Source organism: Miscanthus floridulus, chromosome 18 (assembly GCF_019320115.1).
Source record: "Miscanthus floridulus cultivar M001 chromosome 18, ASM1932011v1, whole genome shotgun sequence".
Lineage (NCBI taxonomy): Eukaryota > Viridiplantae > Streptophyta > Magnoliopsida > Poales > Poaceae > Miscanthus > Miscanthus floridulus.
This window is the reverse complement of record NC_089597.1, coordinates 27,049,841-27,071,804: the sequence shown is the minus strand read 5'-3', so window position 1 is coordinate 27,071,804 and position 21,964 is coordinate 27,049,841. Positions and strand designations below refer to the sequence as shown.

The following is a 21,964-nucleotide window of genomic DNA, read 5'->3' as shown; positions in this document are numbered from 1 at the left end:
AGATCGAGTCAATGGAAAGTATGTCCATTGTGTCTTCATGCAGCGAAGAAGCCTCACAAGATCTCAAGAGCGCTGAGTCGGAGCAAGAAGTGTAAGCAACGCATGACATGCTGTCTGCATGCACATACCGGACGTGTCCAGTATGACCGTGGCAGCAGGACAGTAGGCTGTCTGTGATGATGAGGCTCAAGCCTGTGGCGACCAAGTGATGAGTCAACCTCAGTATCTCATGATACTCATCACTTGTGTCTCATGGCCAAGAAAAGCAAGAAGAAGAGTAACAAGAAAGATCAAGAAAAAAAGAAAGCACAAGTAGATGATCAAGATGAGAGTGATGTTGAAGTTGAAGACAACTACAACCTTGATCATCTCAACCACAAAGACAAGTTCATCATCATGAAGATAGTTGAAAAGAATGATGAGCTTGAAGAAGAGATTGAGAAGCAAGAGCAATCACTTCAAAAGCAAGAATTGTTTCTCATCTCCAAGATGGAAGAACTAAAGGCTCTAAGTGAAAGGTATAAAAAATTGTCAACTGAGCATGCTTTAGTTACTAACTCCTCTTCTAGTGTTTCACAACTAGAGAAGGAAAACTTGGAGCTCAAGGCTAGGCTAGATGAACTATCAAGCAAGTATAATGTGCTACAAGCAAACTATGTTCATCTAAAGTGCTCTCATGATGAAGTAGTAGAATCAAGCATCATGCTTGAGGTGGTCATGAGGTTGTGATCACATCGGTAAAAAATTCTCAACCTCTCACACATTCACTCACTAGTACATCATCTCAATTAAATATTTCTTGTACTAATGAATGTGCTCCTCAAGCAAGCCAATCTTCGATTGAGCTAAATTTCATAGAAAACATAGAGCTCAAAGAAGAGGTGGATAGATTAAAGAAAGATGTGATTCGGTTGAAGGGTAAGAAGAAAGCACAACCTTCTCAAGATAACCGTGATAACATGGTGAAGAAGCTTGAGAAGGGTTCAAACCTTGCTTCCTCCAAAGCCCAACAAAAGAATCACATCTCAAGTAAGGCCAACACAACCAAGAGCAAGAATCATGGAAAAAGATTATGCTATGGTTGTAGATTATATGGACATGAGTGGGCTATGTGTCCACACAAGAGTTGGGCCGACAAGTGTGAAGTGGCCAAACAAAAGGCTTCAAACAAGTTGGCGAACCAAAAGAAAAGTGATGAACAAAGCGCTTGTCTCATAAGCAAGAAATTGGGGCATCCTATCAAGAAATGTCCAATGTACAAAGAGGCAAGAAAGGAAGCCCAAGTTGCAATAAGAAGATGCTATGGATGCAATGAGATGGGCCACAAGGTTGATAGATGTCCATACAAGCAAAGCAAGCATAGAGCAAACAAAGGCCGCATATGCTATGCTTGTAGAAGAAAGGGGCATCTATGCTATGAATGCCCAAATGGTAACGCTCCTAAGCCAAACACATTTGTTTATAATAATATGCTTAGGAGGACCACAAATGGAGTTAGCACTAGCAAGGTGATGTGTTCACCACAAACTAGTGCTAAAGCCATTTGGGGGCATAAGCACATGTTGACTAACTCAAAAGGACCCAACAAGAGTTGGGTACCAAAGTGTGCTTAGGTTAATGATGTAGGTACTTGATGATGAGATGAAGGCTTCGGGGTGGTTGAGCAAGCAAATTGATAATGTTCACTCAATCTATCAACTAATTCTTATCATAACCTCTTATATGGTTGACCCGAAGAAAATTTAATGAATATATCATTTACTTCATCTTCACCATTGGTAACAAGTACCTAAATCTTATAGGATAGCCACTTTATTTGTTTTGTGCTCAATGACTCACAAATAGGCATATTTGTGAATAATTGAAAGTGGCTAATTAGTTTTACTTGATAATTATCAAGTTTGCCATATGGTGCTTTTAATAGTTCTCTAGTAGAGCAATTCATTTGTTGAGATGCAGGTAAACAATAAATAATAAAGCTAAACGAAGAATCAAAAATAGTGAATTAATTGTTTCTTTCCTGCACCTATCGGACGTGTCCGGTATGACTATCGGACGTGTCCGGTATGGCCAGGGACAGAAAGAAAGTGTTTATGTTCTGCGTATTTCGGACATGTCCGGTATTGCAGGAACCAGAACACTAATAGGATACAACTGAGTCTTTGATCCATATATTTTCATATATCCTCAATTTACTCAGAAGCTTGTGGTTTACCGAATCTAAGTGGATTGTGAGCATCTCTTGAACTCAAATTTAAATATGGCAAATTATTTGGTTATGGTTCAAAATAGAAAATTGACTCCCATATTCTTAATAGAACAAAGTGTTAGTTGAAAGTCATTCAAATTACTTAAAGCACTTATTTAGGGGGAGCTCAGTTTCTATTTTGCACCTTTGTGGACTAACAAATTTATCTAGCATTCTTTATAGTCCTTTGGATGAAAATGTATCTAGCATGATTATTTGGCAATTAAGGTCAACATAAAGATTATCATGCTATGTATCTTCTTAGTGGTATTCTTGTGGGCTCAAGGCAAAGGTATGTATTTACATACATGCATTGTAAGTGCATCTAAGGCCCTTTATATGTTAGAATGTGCATTTGTGTGACATAGGAGAGATGTTTTTCAAAACCCATAACTAGCATGTGTAGGTGGTGTGAATTTGAAAAACTATTTGAATCTTGGTCTTTGTGACCTAGCCTTGTCATGTGATAATTATAGTTCTCCTTGACTGATTGATTGGCTAATTAACACATGACATGGCTTTCTTAAGTCCACAATCTACTATGTCTCACAATTGGTATCAAGGACATACTCATGGCATTTGAAAAAGAGAAGTGTTACTCATATGCTAGATATTTGGAAAAGAGAAGTGATACTCATGGCATTTGGATAAGAAAAAGTAATTACACCTTATTTGGATCAAGGACATACATGTTTTTGGATCAAGAAATGATAGAGAAGGGGATTGGAATTGAGTGAATGAAATTTGGAACTAGAACAACCAGCCTGCAAATACCGGACGTGTCCTGTATGGTGTCCGGTATGAGCGGGGTTATAAAACGGTCGGTACCCCTTCAGCCCTGGTCCTCTATCTCTCTTTTCTCTCCTCCAAGCCGACGCCACCACCGTTGTTCCACCGCATTGGTGATCGTGTGATTCCATCGAGAAAAAAAGAAAGGGAGATTGGATCGGAGGAGATTTGCATCAAGATTGAAGGCTTCAGGACTTGGATTTCCAATCGCATCTTCATTCACTCTCTCAAGGTACCCTAATCCTGGACCTCATCCGATCTAAGCGGTTAGGGCATGATTTTGAAATCCTTTTGGTAGAGATGCTACATTACCTATCTAGAAGCAATGCCTAGAGTTTGGATTGGATTGATTGAAGATTGAGCCAAGGACCCCGGTTAGGGTTGCTATCCGCTCATGCTAGACATGTCCGGTATGTCCGGTATGGGACAACAGAGCAGATTTTGCTCCCTTGTTTCAATCCTCTCAATGGTTGATTCTTAGGACTAAGTTTAATTGTCTATTGTGTTTTGTGAACCTTTTGACCTAGTTTGGTTGAGGTGGTTACAAAGCATAGGATAATTATTCTTATTTCTATATTTCAACTAAAATAAGCTATCGTTTGGGCATGTATCTAAAATTCCTTACAAATCTTTGGATACAAGACAGTAGCTATGAGTGGAAGATAGGAGCCTAGGTCCAAGCATAGGCATGATCCAGCATTAGAGAAATACAAGAAGGCAAGACAGGAAATGCATCCTGGATTCGAGCCAACCAGCAGGAGGTCTACCAGAGCTGCCTCTAGTGCAGCACCTTAGTATGCAGAGGGGTCAGGGAGCTCTTCTTCTAACACTGATACTAATGAGTTTAGAGTGGAGCCCAGAGAAGATAGAAAGAGGAAGAGCACTGACAGAGGCTCAGAAGGTGACAGCTCAGATAAGGAGCAGGGGATTGAGGATGAAGAGCCAGTACCTCCATTTTAGCACCAGCCTAGTTAGGGTATGCATTATGGTCTTCTTGAGACACGTCTGCCTAATGTGCCCTCTTATGTTTCCAAAGTTGACTATAGGGAAAGGGCGTGACCAGGAAAGCCAGAGATGAGAGAAGAGTAGATCCGAGAAGCTTACCTAAGGTTTAGTTTGATCACCACTTCCGGATAGCCTTTCACATGGACTTCTACTCTAGTGTGATTCTCACCAAGAACCCTGTGGTAGCCAAATCTCAGTGGATAGACTGGTAGTACATCAGAGAGTTGCAGAAGGCCTCAGTTGATCATGCTATTGCCATTTGCCAGCGCATAGGAGTTTATGAGATCATGGAGTTACAGCATGACTAGAACACAGAGGTGGTAGGTTAGTTTTATGCTACTCTATTCATTGAGGAGGACGAGAGGCAGATGCACTGGATGCTGGAGGGCCAGTGGTACAGTGTTGATTATGATGTTTTCGCCGCCCAGCTTGGCTTCTCAGAGGATGATCTCTAAAGGGATAAGATTCACACAGAACATGTACTCCCTCTAGAGCAGCTGGCCTACATGTACCCACCAGGAGGTGAGAGAGGAGCAGTGGGCAAGGTTCTAGGTCTTCACCCTACTTACAGATACCTAGACAGGATGTTTAGGAAGACCATTGATTGCAAGGGTGGAGATAAGGGAAACATCGCAAATTACTCTAGGAACCTGCTCCACGAGATGGCACCTGATGCTCAGCCCTTTAGCGTTTTTGACTTTATCTGGTGTGAGATCTAGAGTGTAGGTGAGAGGCCCCTCAAGGGCTGTGGATTTTCTCCTTATATCATGTATATGATTGAGCAGGTCACAGGGCACACATTCGAGTATGACAAGATTCATAAGGCCCTGAAGATTATTGTAGACTTGCCTGAGACAGGGATACCTCGAGCAGGTCCAGGGGAAGCAGCAGCTACAGCTATGGTAGATGCACCTGCTGGTGGTGTACCAGTAGGAGGAGCTTCCCTTCCACCATGTGGTTCTCACTCACGTTCTTCCTCAGGCTGTGGCAGTCCTCCCTCACCAATCCGTAAGTTCTTTAGTTCCATTTTTGGGATGTGCCGGGACATTCAGGTTAGGTAGCGGGGCATTGAGTCTAGGCAGAGGAAGGAGAGGGAGGCTAGGAGGAAGGACACCAAGACTCTAAAGTAGTTAGCTACTAGACTTGAGCTTGATCCTCCTAGGTCTCCTTTGCCAGATGGAGCAGTCTCAACAGCTAGTGAGCCAAAGACTAAGAAGCAGCAGCAGGCCAGATATGACAGACAGTTTGCTGAGTTCTTTCAGTGATAGCAGCCTCTGCAGGAGCAGCCTCAGGAGCAGGCACAGCAGCAGCCTCGCCCTAGTGTGGGAGAGGAGATGGGTTCTGCCTTTTGGTAGGACATCTTTGGCAGTGACCCTAGGTACTCTACCAATGACTATGGCTTTGGTGCTCCAGGATAGAGTTCTGCTCGCCCACCTGGTGCTTCACGCTCAGACAACATGGGCGATGGTGATGGCGATGAGTGATGTCAGAGATCAGATACATCTAGCAGCCCCTTTGTCCTTAGTACGTCATTGTTGGACCTTTGTGGTGATAGATGACAAAGGGGGAGAGAGACTGATTAAAGTTTCAGGATAGGTTCATCTGCTTATCTTTGTACCTAAAGATATGTACTGTAGGCTGTAGTTTCTTTAGCTTCATTAATGTAATCTTTTGAGCGAGATTGTATCTTGTGAGTGATGAGACTCATTTATGCTTTATCTATGTATCCCTTGAGACATGATCTTTATTTATATATATTAGTGGCTTGTGGACTTGAGAAAATTTGTAATGAGTGCTATGTGTGATATACATGTGTTATATTTATTTTCATAAGGACTATGCATGCTAGAATGAAAATATTTGATGTGATGACTTTATATTTATTCTTGTGTGATATATCTTGTCATATGCATCATGATTTTACTTTGTCACACACACATGCACCCCACGGATGCAATGATTTAGGGGGAGTCTCCTATATGTCTTAGTATGTGCAAATTGACATTTGAGGTCATTTTGTGAATTCTAATCATAAGCACATATTAAGGGTGAGCCTCTCATAAATCATTGAACCCAAATGCTTAAATGTTTATATCTTTTTGTAAGCTTTAATCAAGTTGTCATCAATCACCAAAAAGGAGGAGATTAAAAGTGCATCTAGCCCTTTAGTGGGTTTTGGATGATTGAATAACAACATGATTAAAGGTCTAACCCGTTTGCTAAGTGTGGACAGGTAATAGGTTATCTCACATGTACTTATTGAAAGCCAAAATGATGTGTTGTTGTATAAACAATCTAGTTCAAGCATAAGACAACAATACAAATGAAATTCATACAAAGGCTTATTTATTGTGGGATTTCCATATACTATGTGAAAGCAAGCTAGTAAGAATTAATTAATGAGACATGAGTGATTGCATATGGAATGGTCTCATATTTGAAGCTTGTTAAAGATAATAATACAAATGAATGGATGATTCAACACAAGATGTGACTTGATGGCTTGAGATGGTGAAGATAGCATGAAAAGGCTTCGAGGTACTAAGCAAGGGTGAAGGGCAAGCGACGGCTTGGCGGACGAAGAACCTAGCTAGGGTGGAGAAGGAAGTACTTGCATTTAGTTGAGGTACTAATCAAGCTATGATGGTCATGTTAATGTGGAGGATCAAATCACTATTGGAGTGTTTGATGGAAGTGACTTGATACATTTGGGATTATTCAAATTTGATGAATGGAATCAAGTCACGTGCTTAAGATGGCTATGCTCAAGTGAAAAGATCAATATTAACATGTTGGCACCCTCACTTGATGAAGATTGGAATACACGGCTTCGGTTAAAAGAGATCAACTCAAAAGGTTTAAATTCGTTATGCTTTTAAATTTGAGTTAATAGGAATGTTGTACTATTAAGAGATATGCATCATGTTGAGTGATAATCATTCATCAGTGTTCATGCCAACCCATATGAGTTTTGAGTGTTTGAGAGACAAAAGAGGTAACTGATTTTTTTGCTGGTCTGGCGGACATGTCCGGTATGTGCCCAGCAACGATTAAATTCTTATTGTTCTCAGGTTGGTTCGTCGGGAGTTCTAACGTGAGTCGGAAGTTCCGACGGTTGGGAGTTCTAGCAATGGTCGGGAGTTCTAACGTCTTACGGTCAACTGACTTGGAGGGTTCACTATCCCTGGTCATACCGGACATGTCTGGTATTCATACCGGACGGTATGGACGACCAGAGGCCAACGACTAGTTTTCAAATGCCTTGAGGGTCAGGAGTTCTGACACCTCACAAACTTCAACTCAGTTACTTAGTTTTCAAATATGCTGAGGGTCGGGAGTTCCAACGTGAGTTGGGAGTTTCGACGGTCGAAAGTTTTGGCATTCATCGGGAGTTCCGATGCCTCACATTGTCACTGTAACTTAGTTACTGTTGGCGCAATGTAAGTCATACTGGATGTGTCCGGTATGGCAACGGCTATAAAACAACTAGTTTTTCCAAGGGGGTTATAAATAACCCCAAGTCTCCACCTTTGGAGGTTGCTGATTCTATTGATACACATACACATTTTTGAGCCTTGCCAACTCTCCCAACCCTCTCTTAGTGAGTGATTGATCAAATTTGCCAAATCAAATTATGGGTTGAGTGAAATTCAAAAATAGAGCAATCCAGCCACTTGAGCACTTGTGCATATTGTCAATCTCATGATTTGCATTTGTTACTCTTGGACTCTTCGGTCCTAGATGGCTAGGCATCGCCGGAGAGCACCCGAGAGATTGTGGTGTGTCTCGGAAAGTTTGTAACGGTCGATTCCACTGCCTCGGAATCAACTAGTGGAAGGAGGAAAAGGAGTTGGAAAAGACTCCGCTAGAGTGACCTTCATGGTACCCTTTAGGGCTGACCTTCGCTGGGTCGCCTGCAGCCCCCTCAACGGAGAGTAGGACTCGAACGACTCCGAGCCTTGGTAAAACAAATATCATGTCTCAATTCGCATTTCATTTGATATTTGTGTTGCTCCTGCCATTGTGTAGGTTCTCTGTGTATATTGTCATCTCTAGTAGGTGCCTGCAGTTTGGTTTGAAAATAGAAATCAAAAGGAGCAAGTTCAGGGCTGATCTGTAGAAATCGTGTATACCGGTCACGTCCGGTATTAGAGCTCAGGGCTGAATATTATTTGATTTATGTTCCAACTTTATGTTGCAGGGTTGTAGCTTCTAGATATATTCTTTATACCTTGTTTACTCTGTGGCTAACTTGTGAGGGGTGGTATTACTCTTAATTTGGAGTTTCCATTTTGGAAACTCCCTTTTCTAAATATTTCCGCATTTAAAGGTGTTAATTTTCAGAAACACCTATTCACACCTCCTCTAGGCGACATCCTAGGTCTTTTCACTTAGCTACACAAACTAAGCAATGTGACTAACAAGGTTACACAAACTAAATTAGCCACGCAAGGGAGCTACTTTTATGCTACACAAGCAAGAAGGTAACTAGTGAGCTACACAAGCTAACTAAATACAAGAGCAACTATACAAGCACAATGTATATGAAAGTAATTATAAGCTTGTGTAACGAGGATGCAAACCAACAGGAAGAACAAGGTTGACACGGTGATTTTTCTCTCGAGGTTCACGTGCTTGCCAACACGCTAGTCCCCATTGTGTCGACCGCTTACTTGGTGATTCGGTCGCTAATTGGCATCACCCGCTAAGCCCGCACGTCGGGCACCGCAAGAACCTGCCCCGAAAGTGAGGGTAGCTCAATGACACGCTCAACTAGAGTTGGTCTTAGCGGCTCCCATGGGGTGAGCACAATACCCCTCACAAAGCTCTTCTCTAGAGCACCGCACAAGCTTCTTGCGGGCTTCGACAGAGACCACCACCAAGCCATCTAGGAGGTGGCAACCTCCAAGAGTAACAAGCACCACTGGCTTGCAAGACGACCACTTAGTGCCACTCGATGCAACCTCATGATGCAATCGCACTAGAATCGTTCACTCACTCAATCGGATGAACACTATCAAGCTAGAGTGAGTTAGAGGGCTCCGAAGCACTCTCAAGCATGGACACAAAGTCCTCCGAGGTGCTCAGCTCAAGCCATGGCCGAGACTACCTTCTATTTATAGCCCCATGGGCTAAACTAGCCATTACCCCTTCACTGGACAAATTTTGGGACGACCAGACGCTCCGGTCAGATCGACCGGACGCACCATACCAGCGTCCGGTCGCTCTACGCCGTCCACGTATCGCTCTGCATTCAACCGGAGCCACCCGATCTCAACGGTTAAGTTGCGACCGGACGCTGCACAGTGAATGATCGGACACTGCTGCGCCTGAGTCCGGTTGTTTCCAGAGCTCCCCGAGCCTCTATTTTGCGACTGGACATGTCCGGTCCACCATGACTGGACGCAGACCAGCGTCCGATTAGTTCTATGCCCGCACACCAAACTCCAGCATTGCCTATGTCACCATACGTCAACACTGACCGGATGCAGACCCTGAGCGTCCGGTCACTCTTCACGCCAGCGTCCGGTCACGAGACGGAGACCATGCGCTCACTGCTGCCACTGACCGGACGCACCGGTCTTACCGAGGCTAGCATCCGATCAGTTCTACGAAACCCTGTCGTTTTTGTATAGGGCATCAGTGGCACCATTAGACTGTCTGCACTCTACGGGCGGACACTCCGCCGGTGAAGTTTTGAACCCTTCTCGCCTCCGTTTCATCGCCGAGTTGATCTACATCAACTCCAACTTCATCTCCTTTGTAATTGTGCCAACACCACCAAGTGTACACCACCATGTGTATGTGTGTTAGCATTTTCACAATCATTTTCCAAAGGATTTAGCCACTCAACTTGCCACGCCACTCGATCCTAGCGATGATGCAAAGTTAGATCACACGAGTGGCACTAGATGACCGATATGCAAACAAGTTTGCCCCTCTTGATAGTACAACCATCTATCCTAAACCCGATCATAAACTTCTCTACACACCTATGGCTGGTGAAATGAAATGCCCTAGGTTATACCTTTGCCTTGCGCATTCCATTCCTTCTCCTCCAATGTTGATGCAACACATGCACCAACCAATCACCAAATGATATGATCCACTTTATATCATCACGTGACCATATTGGTTCATCAATCTTGACTTTACTTGCTTTTCACCGTTGCCTTCGTCCATCGGCGCCAAGTCTTGATTAAGCTTCACCGCCACGCGGTCCATCGCTCCAAAGCCTCCGACTTGCCCTTCACGCTTGCAACCGGTCCATCAAGCCAAGTTATGTCTTGATCTTCTCCACCTTGATCACATGACTCAATGTCATGTCTCATGTGCAATGAGCTCCTTCATCATCACATGTGTGAGCTTTGCAACATCTCCGAGCCATTTTCACCTTCATGGTATATGTTGCTCACACACATGTACTTGTGGATTAATCACCTGTGTATCTCACATAAACACAATTAGTCCACTTAGGTTGTCACTCAATTACCAAAACCACACAAGGACCTTTCAGCGACACTGACGCGCCATAGCCCATGGTGCGACAGTCCTAGGTAAATATCACCCACGAGCCGCCGCCCTCCCTCTGTCTGCTTGCCCGTCCGACTTACCTGCCCGCCTCACCGCCGCACGCCATCGGCCACACCTGCTGCCGATCGCACGCCTGCTGCCGGCCGTGCCACGCACGCTGGCATGTCCCTCTGGCCACGCCCGTATGCGTCCGCCGTGCTAGCCATGCCACGAACGCCGCCTGCCGTGCCCGCACGCCACCATGACGACGACGCCCGCCCGACCATGACGACGACGCACGCCGGCAGCGAGTAAGATTGATTAAAGTCCTAATTAAGTGCTAATTGTGGTTTAGGTGTTCCTATAATTAGGTTAATTAAAATCTTGTCTAAGTATAAGTTCAAACAATTGGTATCCGAGAAGCCGCTTAGCCTAATTCTTGAACCCTAAGACCTAATTAGTGTTTGGTTAAGATCTAAATAGCCTCGGATTTGTTCGATTCAAAGTTCTTTAAGACAAATTAGAATATAGGGTTTCGCTTAAGCACTGAGAAGTAGGGGAGTCGAATCAACTTCAACACTAAGCTCTAGTTTTTGCCCAAATCCGAACCCTAGGAATGCAAATTACTCAAATTCGGTTACAATCCTCAACCCTAAGATCAGTAAGACGCTTTTCACTTATCTTAAGAACTAAGATGGCGTCGTCGGGCTCCGTCATGAGTTTGCCGGCGGCCACAAAAGGGAGCCACGCTGCCGCCCTGCTATGTGCGCGCGTGGTCTCCGCGCTACGGACGCTCGCCGCACCAGGGACGCTCGCAGGCATAGAAGACGAGGGCAGCAGATCCATACATAGAAGTTGCTTATTTTCCTAGTGAAGTTGTTTAATATGTCTGTTAATGTTACTTTGAATATATACATGTGCTTTCATATTGTGTTCATATTGCATAACAAGTAGTTCAAATTTTGCAATGCTACATAATGTTAATTTGAATATTGTTAATTTGAATACTCTAACCCTTTGTTTATCAATTTATAACAGGATGGCCCCTCCCACGCAGCACCCATTGTACCCCCTTCTTGAGGTAGAGTACGACGAGCCGCACCGAGCACACTTCTTGACTGACACCGACACAGAGGTGCCCTTGCCTCCTTTGAGGCCCCACACGCACACCAGGGCGCATCAGTGGGACGAACGTTACGCGCCATACATACGGCGTGCCTGCTTCCTTGAGCTTGTCCGTGTTGTCAACTATGGTCTTCCGCCCCTTGACCCAACACTACTTACTACAGCTGTAGATAGGTGCGAGTGCCTTCATTGTACGTAAACATTCTTATAACAAATTTGAGGTAACTAATAGTCGTTCTATTCTTATAGCAGGTGGAGGCCTAAGACCCACATGTTCCACCTACCTTGCGGCGAGATGACCTTGACCATGTAAGACGTGAAGGTTAACTTTGGCCTTTGGTTGGGGGGGACTTCCAGTGATAGGTATAGTTGACAACGATCACTAGAGGGAGCTGGTGGCTCAGTTCACTGGTTTTCTTCCATCGAACGATGAGGTTTCCAAGAAAAATAAGTAAGCAATTGAAGCCTATTTAATACTTGCATTGCTTTCCTGCAGCCATCGGGTCTCATTTTCTTTGGTGAATTTCAGGAAAAGTTCTGGTGTTTCGTCGTTGTGGATCACAGAGCGCTTTGATTACTTGGACCCATAGGCTGATGAGGCTCAGATCGATAGGTTCGCTAGAGTGTGGCTCTGGCACTTCCTTGGTGCTTTCCTATTCCCAGACGCCTCGGGTAACACCATCAGCTAGATCTTTCTTAACATATTATGCCAGCCGTGGGATAACATAGCGGCGTATAGCTGGGGCAGCATAGTCCTGGCATGGATGTATCGATAGCTATACATTGCCTACCGTCGCACCTCAAGGTATGCGAACCTTGGGGGTTGCTCCTACCTACTCTAGGTTTGGTGTTGGGAATGATGGCCTGTTGGGAGGCCCCTTATTACTGGTTTACCGGTAAGTACTTTGGTTCACTATATTCTTTGAGGCAGTTACATATGATGAAATTATTAATGGCTAATTCATTATCGTGTTCAATGCAGCGTTGAAATGGGCAGGATACACTCCCTACAACTCTGTATATCTGGACGCAAGCAGAGTTAGTTAGAGGGAATGCGAGGCGCAAGTACAGGGAGTACATGGACTGTCTCGACGTCCTGACATAGCACCAGGTTATGCTCTCTTTACTATCATACATGTGTCTTGTTCGATGTACACTATATCATAACCTAACTCAATTACAAAATGTTCAGGTGCATTGGTGTTCTTGGGATGCTCCAGAGCTCCAGTACTATCTGAGTCCTGTCACTAGGGATGCATCAGACGAGTATCGCTGCAACATCCCTCTTATTTTCTTCCACATGGTCGAGATTCACTTGCCCATCAGGGTTTGCAGGCAGTTTGGAAGAATGACAGGCTACCCACCACCGCTTTACTCCACCAACCAAGAATTGCATGGGTGCGTTATCGATTAATAATAAAGCTACAATTCAGAGGTGTGTATGGTACAACTAACAATCGTTTGTTGTAGGTATGACCACAGGAAAGAGGTATAAGACTAAGGATTGGTGTGTGACACACAACGCGTACATCCAGTTGTGGTAGAATAGGGATCGGCAGCCGGTCGATGCGGGTCCCCCACATGACCAGCACAACTTCGATGAGTACCTACGGTGGCTTCATAGGTCTACGAGGACACATATCAAGCCCCCATACACTGAGGAGACGATTGACGAGGACGACGAGGAAGATGTGATCGAAGATGTGTACGACGTTGCCACTAGGGATGACACACAACTACAGAGAGTCCCGCTTCAAAGATATATGGTAAGATACTCGAATGGTACAATTTGTTATCCATTTGGTATTAAGTATGTGTACTAAAACTGTCCAACCGCGTTACTGTACCCAGGCGACACAATTGTCAAGGCTATCCAACGAAGCAGCATTTCGGCTTCATGAGTCTAGAAGGCAAGGGCCAGGCGTTATCGAGGCTTTTGTGGAGACAAACATAAACTTGTTCATTCTAAAAATGTTTCTTTAGTGTATATGCGTTTGGGAAATGCACTAACTTTAACGTCTATTTATGCAGAAGGTGAAGAAGAGTTGCAGGAAGCTAGCTCAAAAGCTGAGCTGCATGGACACTCCTTGGGTGGAACGCGATTACCCGACGTGGTTGGGTGGCACGTCTTCTGGCTCTTTGAGGACACTAGCCGGCTCTTCTCAGCTGGTGACAGGTGCCGCTTCCGCAGTGCGTACACCACCACATCATAGCGCTGGGAAGGACCCTGCAAATGAGGATGACCCTCGGGCTTCTACATACAGCACCACCAGTGGGACGATTGGCAGTAGGATGAGATCAGCATGTCTCAGCTAGGTGGTGCCCCGCTTGGTACCCAAGGAGCCTCATAGGTAGTAACAAAGGTAGTTTCTTTAAATACGTAGGCTCCATGAACTAACGATCATACAGATTATAAGTAATCGTGCATATCATATACTTGTAGGGTACGAGCCGTACGTACCGGCAACGCGACCACACCGACGTTGGCTATACTCCCAATGTGTTGCCTACAAATCCGAAGAGGCAGAGGCGTCCGATGGATCCTTACACTCCTAGGACTTAGTTAGTTATGTCAAACTTATGTCGAACAAAAATTGTCGTCCGAAACTTATGTCGAACAAATGTTATGTGGCAACTTGTTAACTTGCCAACGGACTCCATTTATTTGCTTCATATTCGTTTCAATGCGTCGCGGTAGCACTGCCGGCGAAATTAACTAGCAACTAGTTCATGAACCGACAGTCCCGGTGTATCTCGCCGCCGGTGGCCGACGTCTTGACCCCGATCCTCTCGAGCTTGGTCATCGCCACCACGAAATCACCGAAGAAGGCACCCTGGTTGGACGCGTAGTAGTCTACCGTGCTGCGTGACCTCATGTCGGAGTAGAGCACCTATCCGAGGCCCTTGCCGACCTGCAGGTTCTAATAGAAAGCGTTGTCGAAGCCCACCGGCGAGGGGTCGAGGAAGGCGAAGGCGTTGGGGTCGGAGCTGCAGGTGCCGTTCAGCTGCAAAGCGAAGCCAGGGTCCATGGTCGTATCGCTGCCGATCCTCACCGACAGCAGCTCCCGTTCAATTGCAATTGAGGCTAGTCTTCTGTCTGCATCCAGGTCCTGCCATGCCGTGGGCCTTGGCGCGTCAGTGCCGCGCCGTGGTCTATGGCGCGGCAGACCCTACCACATCATCGGTCAGCGCCCCCAGTCGTCGCCACGTCATCCTCCCGCCGTGCCACCATGTATGGCGCGGCACAGGCGTTTCACCGCGCTATGACAATAGACGCGGCCAAAAGTGTTAGTTAAAAAAAACAGTGTTAAATTTAAAATTAGTTTACAAAAAAGTGTTAAAAATAAAAAAATTCCTTACTAACCGAGCAAATTTCTCCATTTTCTAATTAACTCCAAACACTTATGACAAATATTATTGTACATATGAAAATGATCGGTGATGTCGAGTGCTGAAGCCAAAATTTAAACAGGTTCGATTGAAGTGGAGGCATTATCTTTTCCTAGGTAATGAGATTAGAACGGTCGAAAGTGAAAAATGGCAGGCATGATACACATAACAAAATGCTTTATCTATGTCTAAATGAGGTATACTATTGGAGTGCGGACCAAGATTTGAAGCTTCATTATTTGAGCATACTATTTCACTCTAGGTAGGTTAAAGAAATAAGATCGTCATGGTCAACTTAAATCATTTTGTCAGACCTAGCTGGGGCTGGAATGAAAGAATTCAATATTCACCATGTTCGTTTGGGCTTGTTTGGCTTATAAGCCGTACTTTTTCAGCCAACGAACAATATTTTTCTCTCACACCAAATCAGCCAACAGTACTTTCAGCCATGGCTAATCAGCTAAACAAGCCCAAGCGAACAGGGCGATTATTGTTTGAGCATGATCTAACCTAAATTTGACTCAGTTTCGTTGGACAAAACAGGTCCTGCTGTGGTCAATGACAATGATGGACCACCTCACCCGAATTACCATCTAGAAAAAACTATAGTCTACCGATCAGCATGCAAAGGAATGAAACAAGGCCAAATCTAAACCACTATCTTGCTTGTCATTACTTAGGCAGTATAGCAGTCAAGTAATGGATATCGAAATTATATGTGTACTGTGCTCTAAGACGTATAAGAGCATACAGGAAAATGCCAACAATTAATGACCATAAGTTGTGAAGCGTAATTATGTGGCACACATACCAAATTGCTTTATGTATGTTTGAATGAGGTATACTACTGGAGCATAGAGCCAAATCTGAAGCTTCATTATTTGAGCATATTATTTTACTCTAGGTAAGTAAAAAAATAAGATCATCATGATCAACTTGAATAATTTTGTGAGACTTAGCTTGTGCTGGACTACCACAAAGCTACCCAATCAACACAATGACATGCTCACATCGTAAGCTGAACCCTGATCTTCTCTAGTGTTTCCGGCACCAGATGTGGGAAGCCAAGCTTTCGCTTTCTGCTGTTCAGCAGTGAGGCATCTGAACCACAAGGTACCACTTTCTTTGTTTAAAAAGTGGATAACTACTGGCACTGTGCCGCATGTAAGTGACAGCATCCCAAAAAATATCACTACTAATTTGCGTTTTAGGTGGCACACACAATTTCAATAGTATCGACGAAGATTTTCTACTGAGTAACAGTATATATAACCACTATTCTAAATCAAGTGCGTAAACAACTTTGAGATCATCTGTATAATCTGTTCAGATACTCCATATTGCGTGTAACTGAATGCTAAATTGAATTGCTTATTATTCAGTTAAATGGTCCAACTTCAATGTATTGGGAAGAAAGAAAAATTTTCCTACAGTTTGAAGCAACTCAAATATTGTACTGGATTAGACATACCAGTGAGCACGTGATCCATCGAAGAAGGCAAAATTCATAACCAACAGCAAATCTGCAGTTAGTGTCGATTAGCATTGCAGATAGATACCATGAAACATCGACATTAGATAAGGTGAAGGCGACGAAGTTACCCTCAAGCAAGTATGGTGGCAGCCTCAGTAACATTAGCATAGGTGCAAGCCAGTGGCCACATAAATAAAAATTATCAAGGTACAAGATCTCTAGATAAGCAACTACATCTTTGTCGGTCTTTCAGTAAGCATCCCAAATAATGCAAATGATGCTTTTGCTGCAAAATGAGGGGAATATTTCAAGCCAAAAAAAATTTCGCAGACATCACATGAATGGAGAAGTCGCAATATCCCTCACATATATGTTTTACATAAGTGATCCTGAACTCAGAGCATTTTGTCAGATACTTACCAAAATCACACGATCACGGTACTAATTAATATGGATATGAGTTTGCAATTAGTAGAGGATCTGAAATAGATTTTTTTTTCAATTGGCACAACACTCAGCAGAAAAGAAGTACAAGGCCACAAATTAAATGAAGTTAGACTAACCACGAATGCTAATTTGGTAGTAAATTTAGTATAAATTAGTTGGATCAGTATAAATTAGAACCACGAACTTAGTTAGTTGGATCAGTATAAATTAGAAGCACGAACGCTAATTTGGTAGTAAATTCAGATGTAGCTAGAGGAAAAACACTGGAAGTGACGTAGGATCGGACATAAGAAGGTCACCTTGTTTCTGTGGCTAACCAAGGAAGAGGCAAATCTGGTTACAGCAGCATTTGCAGTTCACCAAGTAATAAAATTCTTTGCTAGCAAGCCCAACTACAAATACATCATTGGCAATGGGGTGTGCTCAGTAATAGAACAACCGATAAATTGTACGAAGCAAAGACATCATTGATAATGGATGTATGCTGACTACCAAACGGATAAAAATATGCAACTAATATAACGACATTGTCACCACAAAGGCACCGAAAATAGCAACATTCATGGAAGAATGAAATAATTATGTAATCATCACTGCACAATTCCATTGTCTCAGTCTAAAAAAGATCATCATTGCACAATCCCCAAGCCTCAGTAGATAACATCAATGAAACAATTAATCATCATTGTACAGGGAAGGATCTCAGTTCTACAGGACCCGTGGAGTAGCAAGAGAACAGCAGGAGACGATGGACACTGGGCGAGCTTGCTCGCTGCAGCGAAGAGGGAAGGGGGGGCTAAGATCCCCGCCGTGACGAGAGGGAGTTTAGGGAAGGTGAGGGAGAAGGGGAGAGAGTGCACCCGCGGAGTTTAGGGCTTGGCCTGTCCGATATAGTACCTAGGGTTTCGTTGACCAGAGGAGCGCACGCTCCCCGGCGGAGGAGGCATCGAGGAGCCCGCGCGGAGGATGGGGAGAGGGAGGGGGTCGCCGGGCCCCTCCTGCGCCGGCAGAAAAAAAATGCAAAATTAACACTCAAAAGATTGACTCCTTGATTATGATGACACTCGGGTGGATGACAAGTGGGTCCATCTGTGTCTATGAATGTGGGTCCAGTGTTAAATCTGCAAACGACCGATGTTTTGAGTCCCAGGCACGCCGCCCGCAGGGGGCGCCGTCGCCTCGCCGCGCCCGCTGCCATCTCGGGAGGGAAGGGGAGAGAGGGAGAGGAAGGGGAGGGAGGCCGGAAGAGGAGGAGGAGGAGGAGGGCGGTGGCAACCGCCGCCGCCCCGCTCGCCCCCGGCGCCGTCGCCCGTCGGGGAGGCGGACGCGTCGAAAACGAAAAGTAGCGAGTGTGGACGACGACTGCGAAAGAGACCGAAAAGAGAATGTGGCGCTGGACTTTATATGTAATTGACTGGATTCCGAGAAGAATCCAACTAAGACTAAGGAAAAGCAGAGGTAAGCTGAGGTGAAACGGAAGGAGCTAAACACGGTAAGATGGAGCAGTTTCTACCAGAATTTGGCGTGAGAAATCACAGCCACCGGCAGGCGAGATCGGATGGGCCTCCGTTTTGTTGACGACGTGGCTCGTGTTTCTCCTCGAGGATCACACGGTGAATATAGGGTTAAATATATAATGATCATATAGCCAGGGTAATGCAAGGCAACACATCACTGCACCCTCACGAGGACGCGCCACGCATCGGTCCCTGTCGTCGTCCGCACATGGAAACAGAAACGATGCCCACTGCTCAAAGTGCTCATGCTCACCATAGACCGACTGGACATACGATCGAAGGGACTGTTCGTTCTTATCAGTATTTACAGTATTTTTCTTTCACAGCAGATCAGATTCAGCTGTCTTATCAACCGACCGGTTTTAATACCAGTGGAACAGGCGCGATAAGGGTACGCGCGTGACCCCGCGACGAGAGACGACCTCGCGTCGCGCAGCCCGGCGAAGCCCAGCGCCGGAAGGCTCCAAACCTGCGGCAGGGCGGCAGGGTCACGGGCGCGCCCGCCGTTCCCGAAGAGGACAACCACGTCAATCTCCACACGATACCCCCTGCGTCCTGCCTGGCCTGCGAAGTCTCGAGCCCATCCGTCCCCGCGCTATCGCCTCTCGCGATGCATGTTCCGTCCGAGCAAAGCACGGAAGCACGGCCGGCGCCCGCCCGGCGGAGCAGGGATAGCTACGAGCCTACGACTGGAAGCGGACGCTTCTGCGTCACTGCCGGCCCGTGAGCCCCCGGCCCCTGGCGGCTTGCGCGCGCGTCCTCGCCAGGTGCCGCGCGTCCCGTGCATGCTGCGCGGCCAACACGTGGCACCCATCGGCCCGTCGCACATGCAGTTTACTTGGCAAGCAGAAACACATGGCAATGAAGGGATTGAGAGGACACGACCATGAATCCATGATTAGTGTTGATAAGTGGTGCATTCAGGTTGGAACCTGTGAGATTTGCCATCGCGTGCACCAGACTGCAGTGAGATCTCGTCACAAACCTCGGCGATGTTTAGATCCACTGTCTAAAGTTTAATCCGGGTCACCTCGGATATTTGAATTTTAATTAAAAAGACTAAATATGGGCTAATTATAAAACTAACTACGTGACTAGTTCACGATACGAATATATTAAGCCTAATTTATCCATGATTAGCATATATTTACTGTAGCGCCGCATCCGCTAAACATGAACTAATTAGGCTTAATAAAGTTGTCTTCTGAATTAGCCTTCATTTGTGTAATTAGTTTTGTAATTAGTCTATAGTTAATACTCTTAATTAGTTGCATTCTTTATGCAATTAGTTTTATAGTTAGTCTATATTCAATACTCTTAATTATTATCTAAATATTGGACGTGAGTTGTGACAGGGACTAAAGTTACGCTCCTCTATAAAAGCAGACGTGTGCACAGCCCGTCACGGCCATCGTCGCTGTGTTGAGACGGCGCAATGGCCACCTCCACCTCAGTTCCCGTTCTCCTGCTCCTCGCCGCCGCCGCCGCCGGCTTCCTGCTCCCCAGCTCGCTGGCGTGGACGAGCAACTGTCCCCCGACCGCGCCCGGCAGTGGTGGGCACGGCCACCCGTCGTACCCAGCGCCCGGCAGTGGCTCGCCGACGTGGCCTTCCCCAGGCTCCGGCTCCAGCGGCGGCCACAGCCGCCCACCCCACCATGGCAAGCCGCCCAAGCACCATCACGGCCCCCCATTCAACTGCCCGCAGTGCAACCCGCCGTACGTGCCTCCGACGCCTCGGCCGTCGCCGCCGTACGTGCCACCGTACGTCCCGCCGACGCCTCGCCCGTCGCCGCCGTACGTTCCCCCGACGCCACGGCCGAGCCCTCCCTACGTGCCACCGTACGTCCCGCCGACGCCACGGCCGAGTCCTCCCTACGTCCCGCCGTACGTTCCACCGACGCCGCCGTACGTTCCGCCGACGCCACGGCCGAGTCCTCCATACGTGCCACCGTACGTCCCGCCGACGCCACGGCCGAGTCCTCCCTACGTCCCGCCGTACGTTCCACCGACGCCGCCCTACGTCCCGCCGTACGTGCCTCCGACGCCTCGGCCGTCGCCGCCGTACGTTCCACCGACGCCGCCCTACGTGCCACCGTACGTGCCTCCGACGCCTCGGCCGTCGCCGCCGTACGTGCCACCGTACGTCCCGCCGACGCCTCGCCCGTCGCCGCCCTGCGTGCCACCGTACGTTCCGCCGACGCCACGGCCGAGTCCTCCCTACGTCCCGCCGTACGTTCCACCGACGCCGCCCTACGTCCCGCCGTACGTGCCTCCGACGCCGCCGTACGTTCCGCCGACGCCGCCGGCGGTGCGGACGTGCCCGATCGACACCCTGAAGCTGAACGCGTGCGTGGACGTGCTGAGCGGGCTGATCCACCTGGTGATCGGGCAGGAGGCCAGGTCCAAGTGCTGCCCGCTGGTGCAGGGGGTGGCGGACTTGGACGCGGCGCTGTGCCTCTGCACCACCATCCGCGCGCGCGTGCTCAACATCAACATCTACCTCCCCATCGCGCTCAACCTGCTCATCACCTGCGGCAAGCACCCGCCGTCGGGCTTCCAGTGCCCGCCGCTCTACGACTGAGCTGGCGAGGGAGATCACCGGCTACCGGCGATCGATGTATACGCGCCATGCATGGCATCGTGTGTGCAAGCTAGCTACTAGCAGCATGTCTCTACATTTTGTGTCGTAATTTCTGTGCTCTCTCGGGTATGCATGTGTGCTTGGCGTCAGGACTCGGGTCTCGGGATCGAAATCTTTTCTAAGTGTGTGGCTTGCATAATCAGTCGATGTACCATGTTGTTCTTGTCTTCTGGTGACGGCACATGCACAGCGGCAGATGGTATTTCGTTTAGCTGGTTCGTTTTCAGAAATATAGCAGTATAAGCTAATGTGGCTGGAACACCTTGTTTGGTTCATTTCCGCAGCTATCGTAATGCTTGACGGTTCTATTACCACCTTGTAGTTTTCACTAGAGTTGCGAGTTTGAGGCAAAACGTATGCATGATTGGCACACAAAAGGTAGCTACGATTATTGGACATTTAACCATCACAATAGGCATAAAAAAATATAGCGTCAACGTTATGTTGAGATAACACCTATGGTTAATACCGGTTATAGTTTAAGGACACGGCTAAAAGACTCCCTCTTCCTTGCACCGCCCTTTCCCCTTGCACCGACCTTTCCCCTTCTTCCTCCTCGTTCTGGTTGCCGCCCCCGGCGGCCTCCTTCTCCCCGGCCCCTCCCGCTACCGCAATGACCTCCTTCTCCCCTAGCTCCACTGCCGCGACTCCCCACCCAGACCTGGCCCGGCAGCCTCCACCGTCGCCAGGGCCCTCCGCCCATCCCCAGCGCCTGGCCGGCCTTATTCCTCCCCCAAACCTTCCCTTTCTAAGCCCGGTGGAATTGTGGAATATGAGAGGGAGAGCTCGCCGGAACCCTAATTCGTAGATCTAGG

At 46.7% G+C, this 21,964-nt stretch overlaps 1 protein-coding gene across 1 annotated transcript; it reads left to right on the top strand.

The window, feature by feature from the left end:
• Nucleotides 1-19,919: 19,919 nt before the first annotated feature.
• LOC136520109 (36.4 kDa proline-rich protein-like) lies at nt 19,920-21,288 on the top strand. The gene has a single exon (XM_066513510.1). It carries the CDS (start codon nt 19,944-19,946, stop codon nt 21,087-21,089), a length of 1,146 nt encoding a protein of 381 aa, XP_066369607.1. The 5' UTR covers nt 19,920-19,943; the 3' UTR covers nt 21,090-21,288.
• The last annotated feature ends 676 nt before the right edge of the window (nt 21,289-21,964 follow it).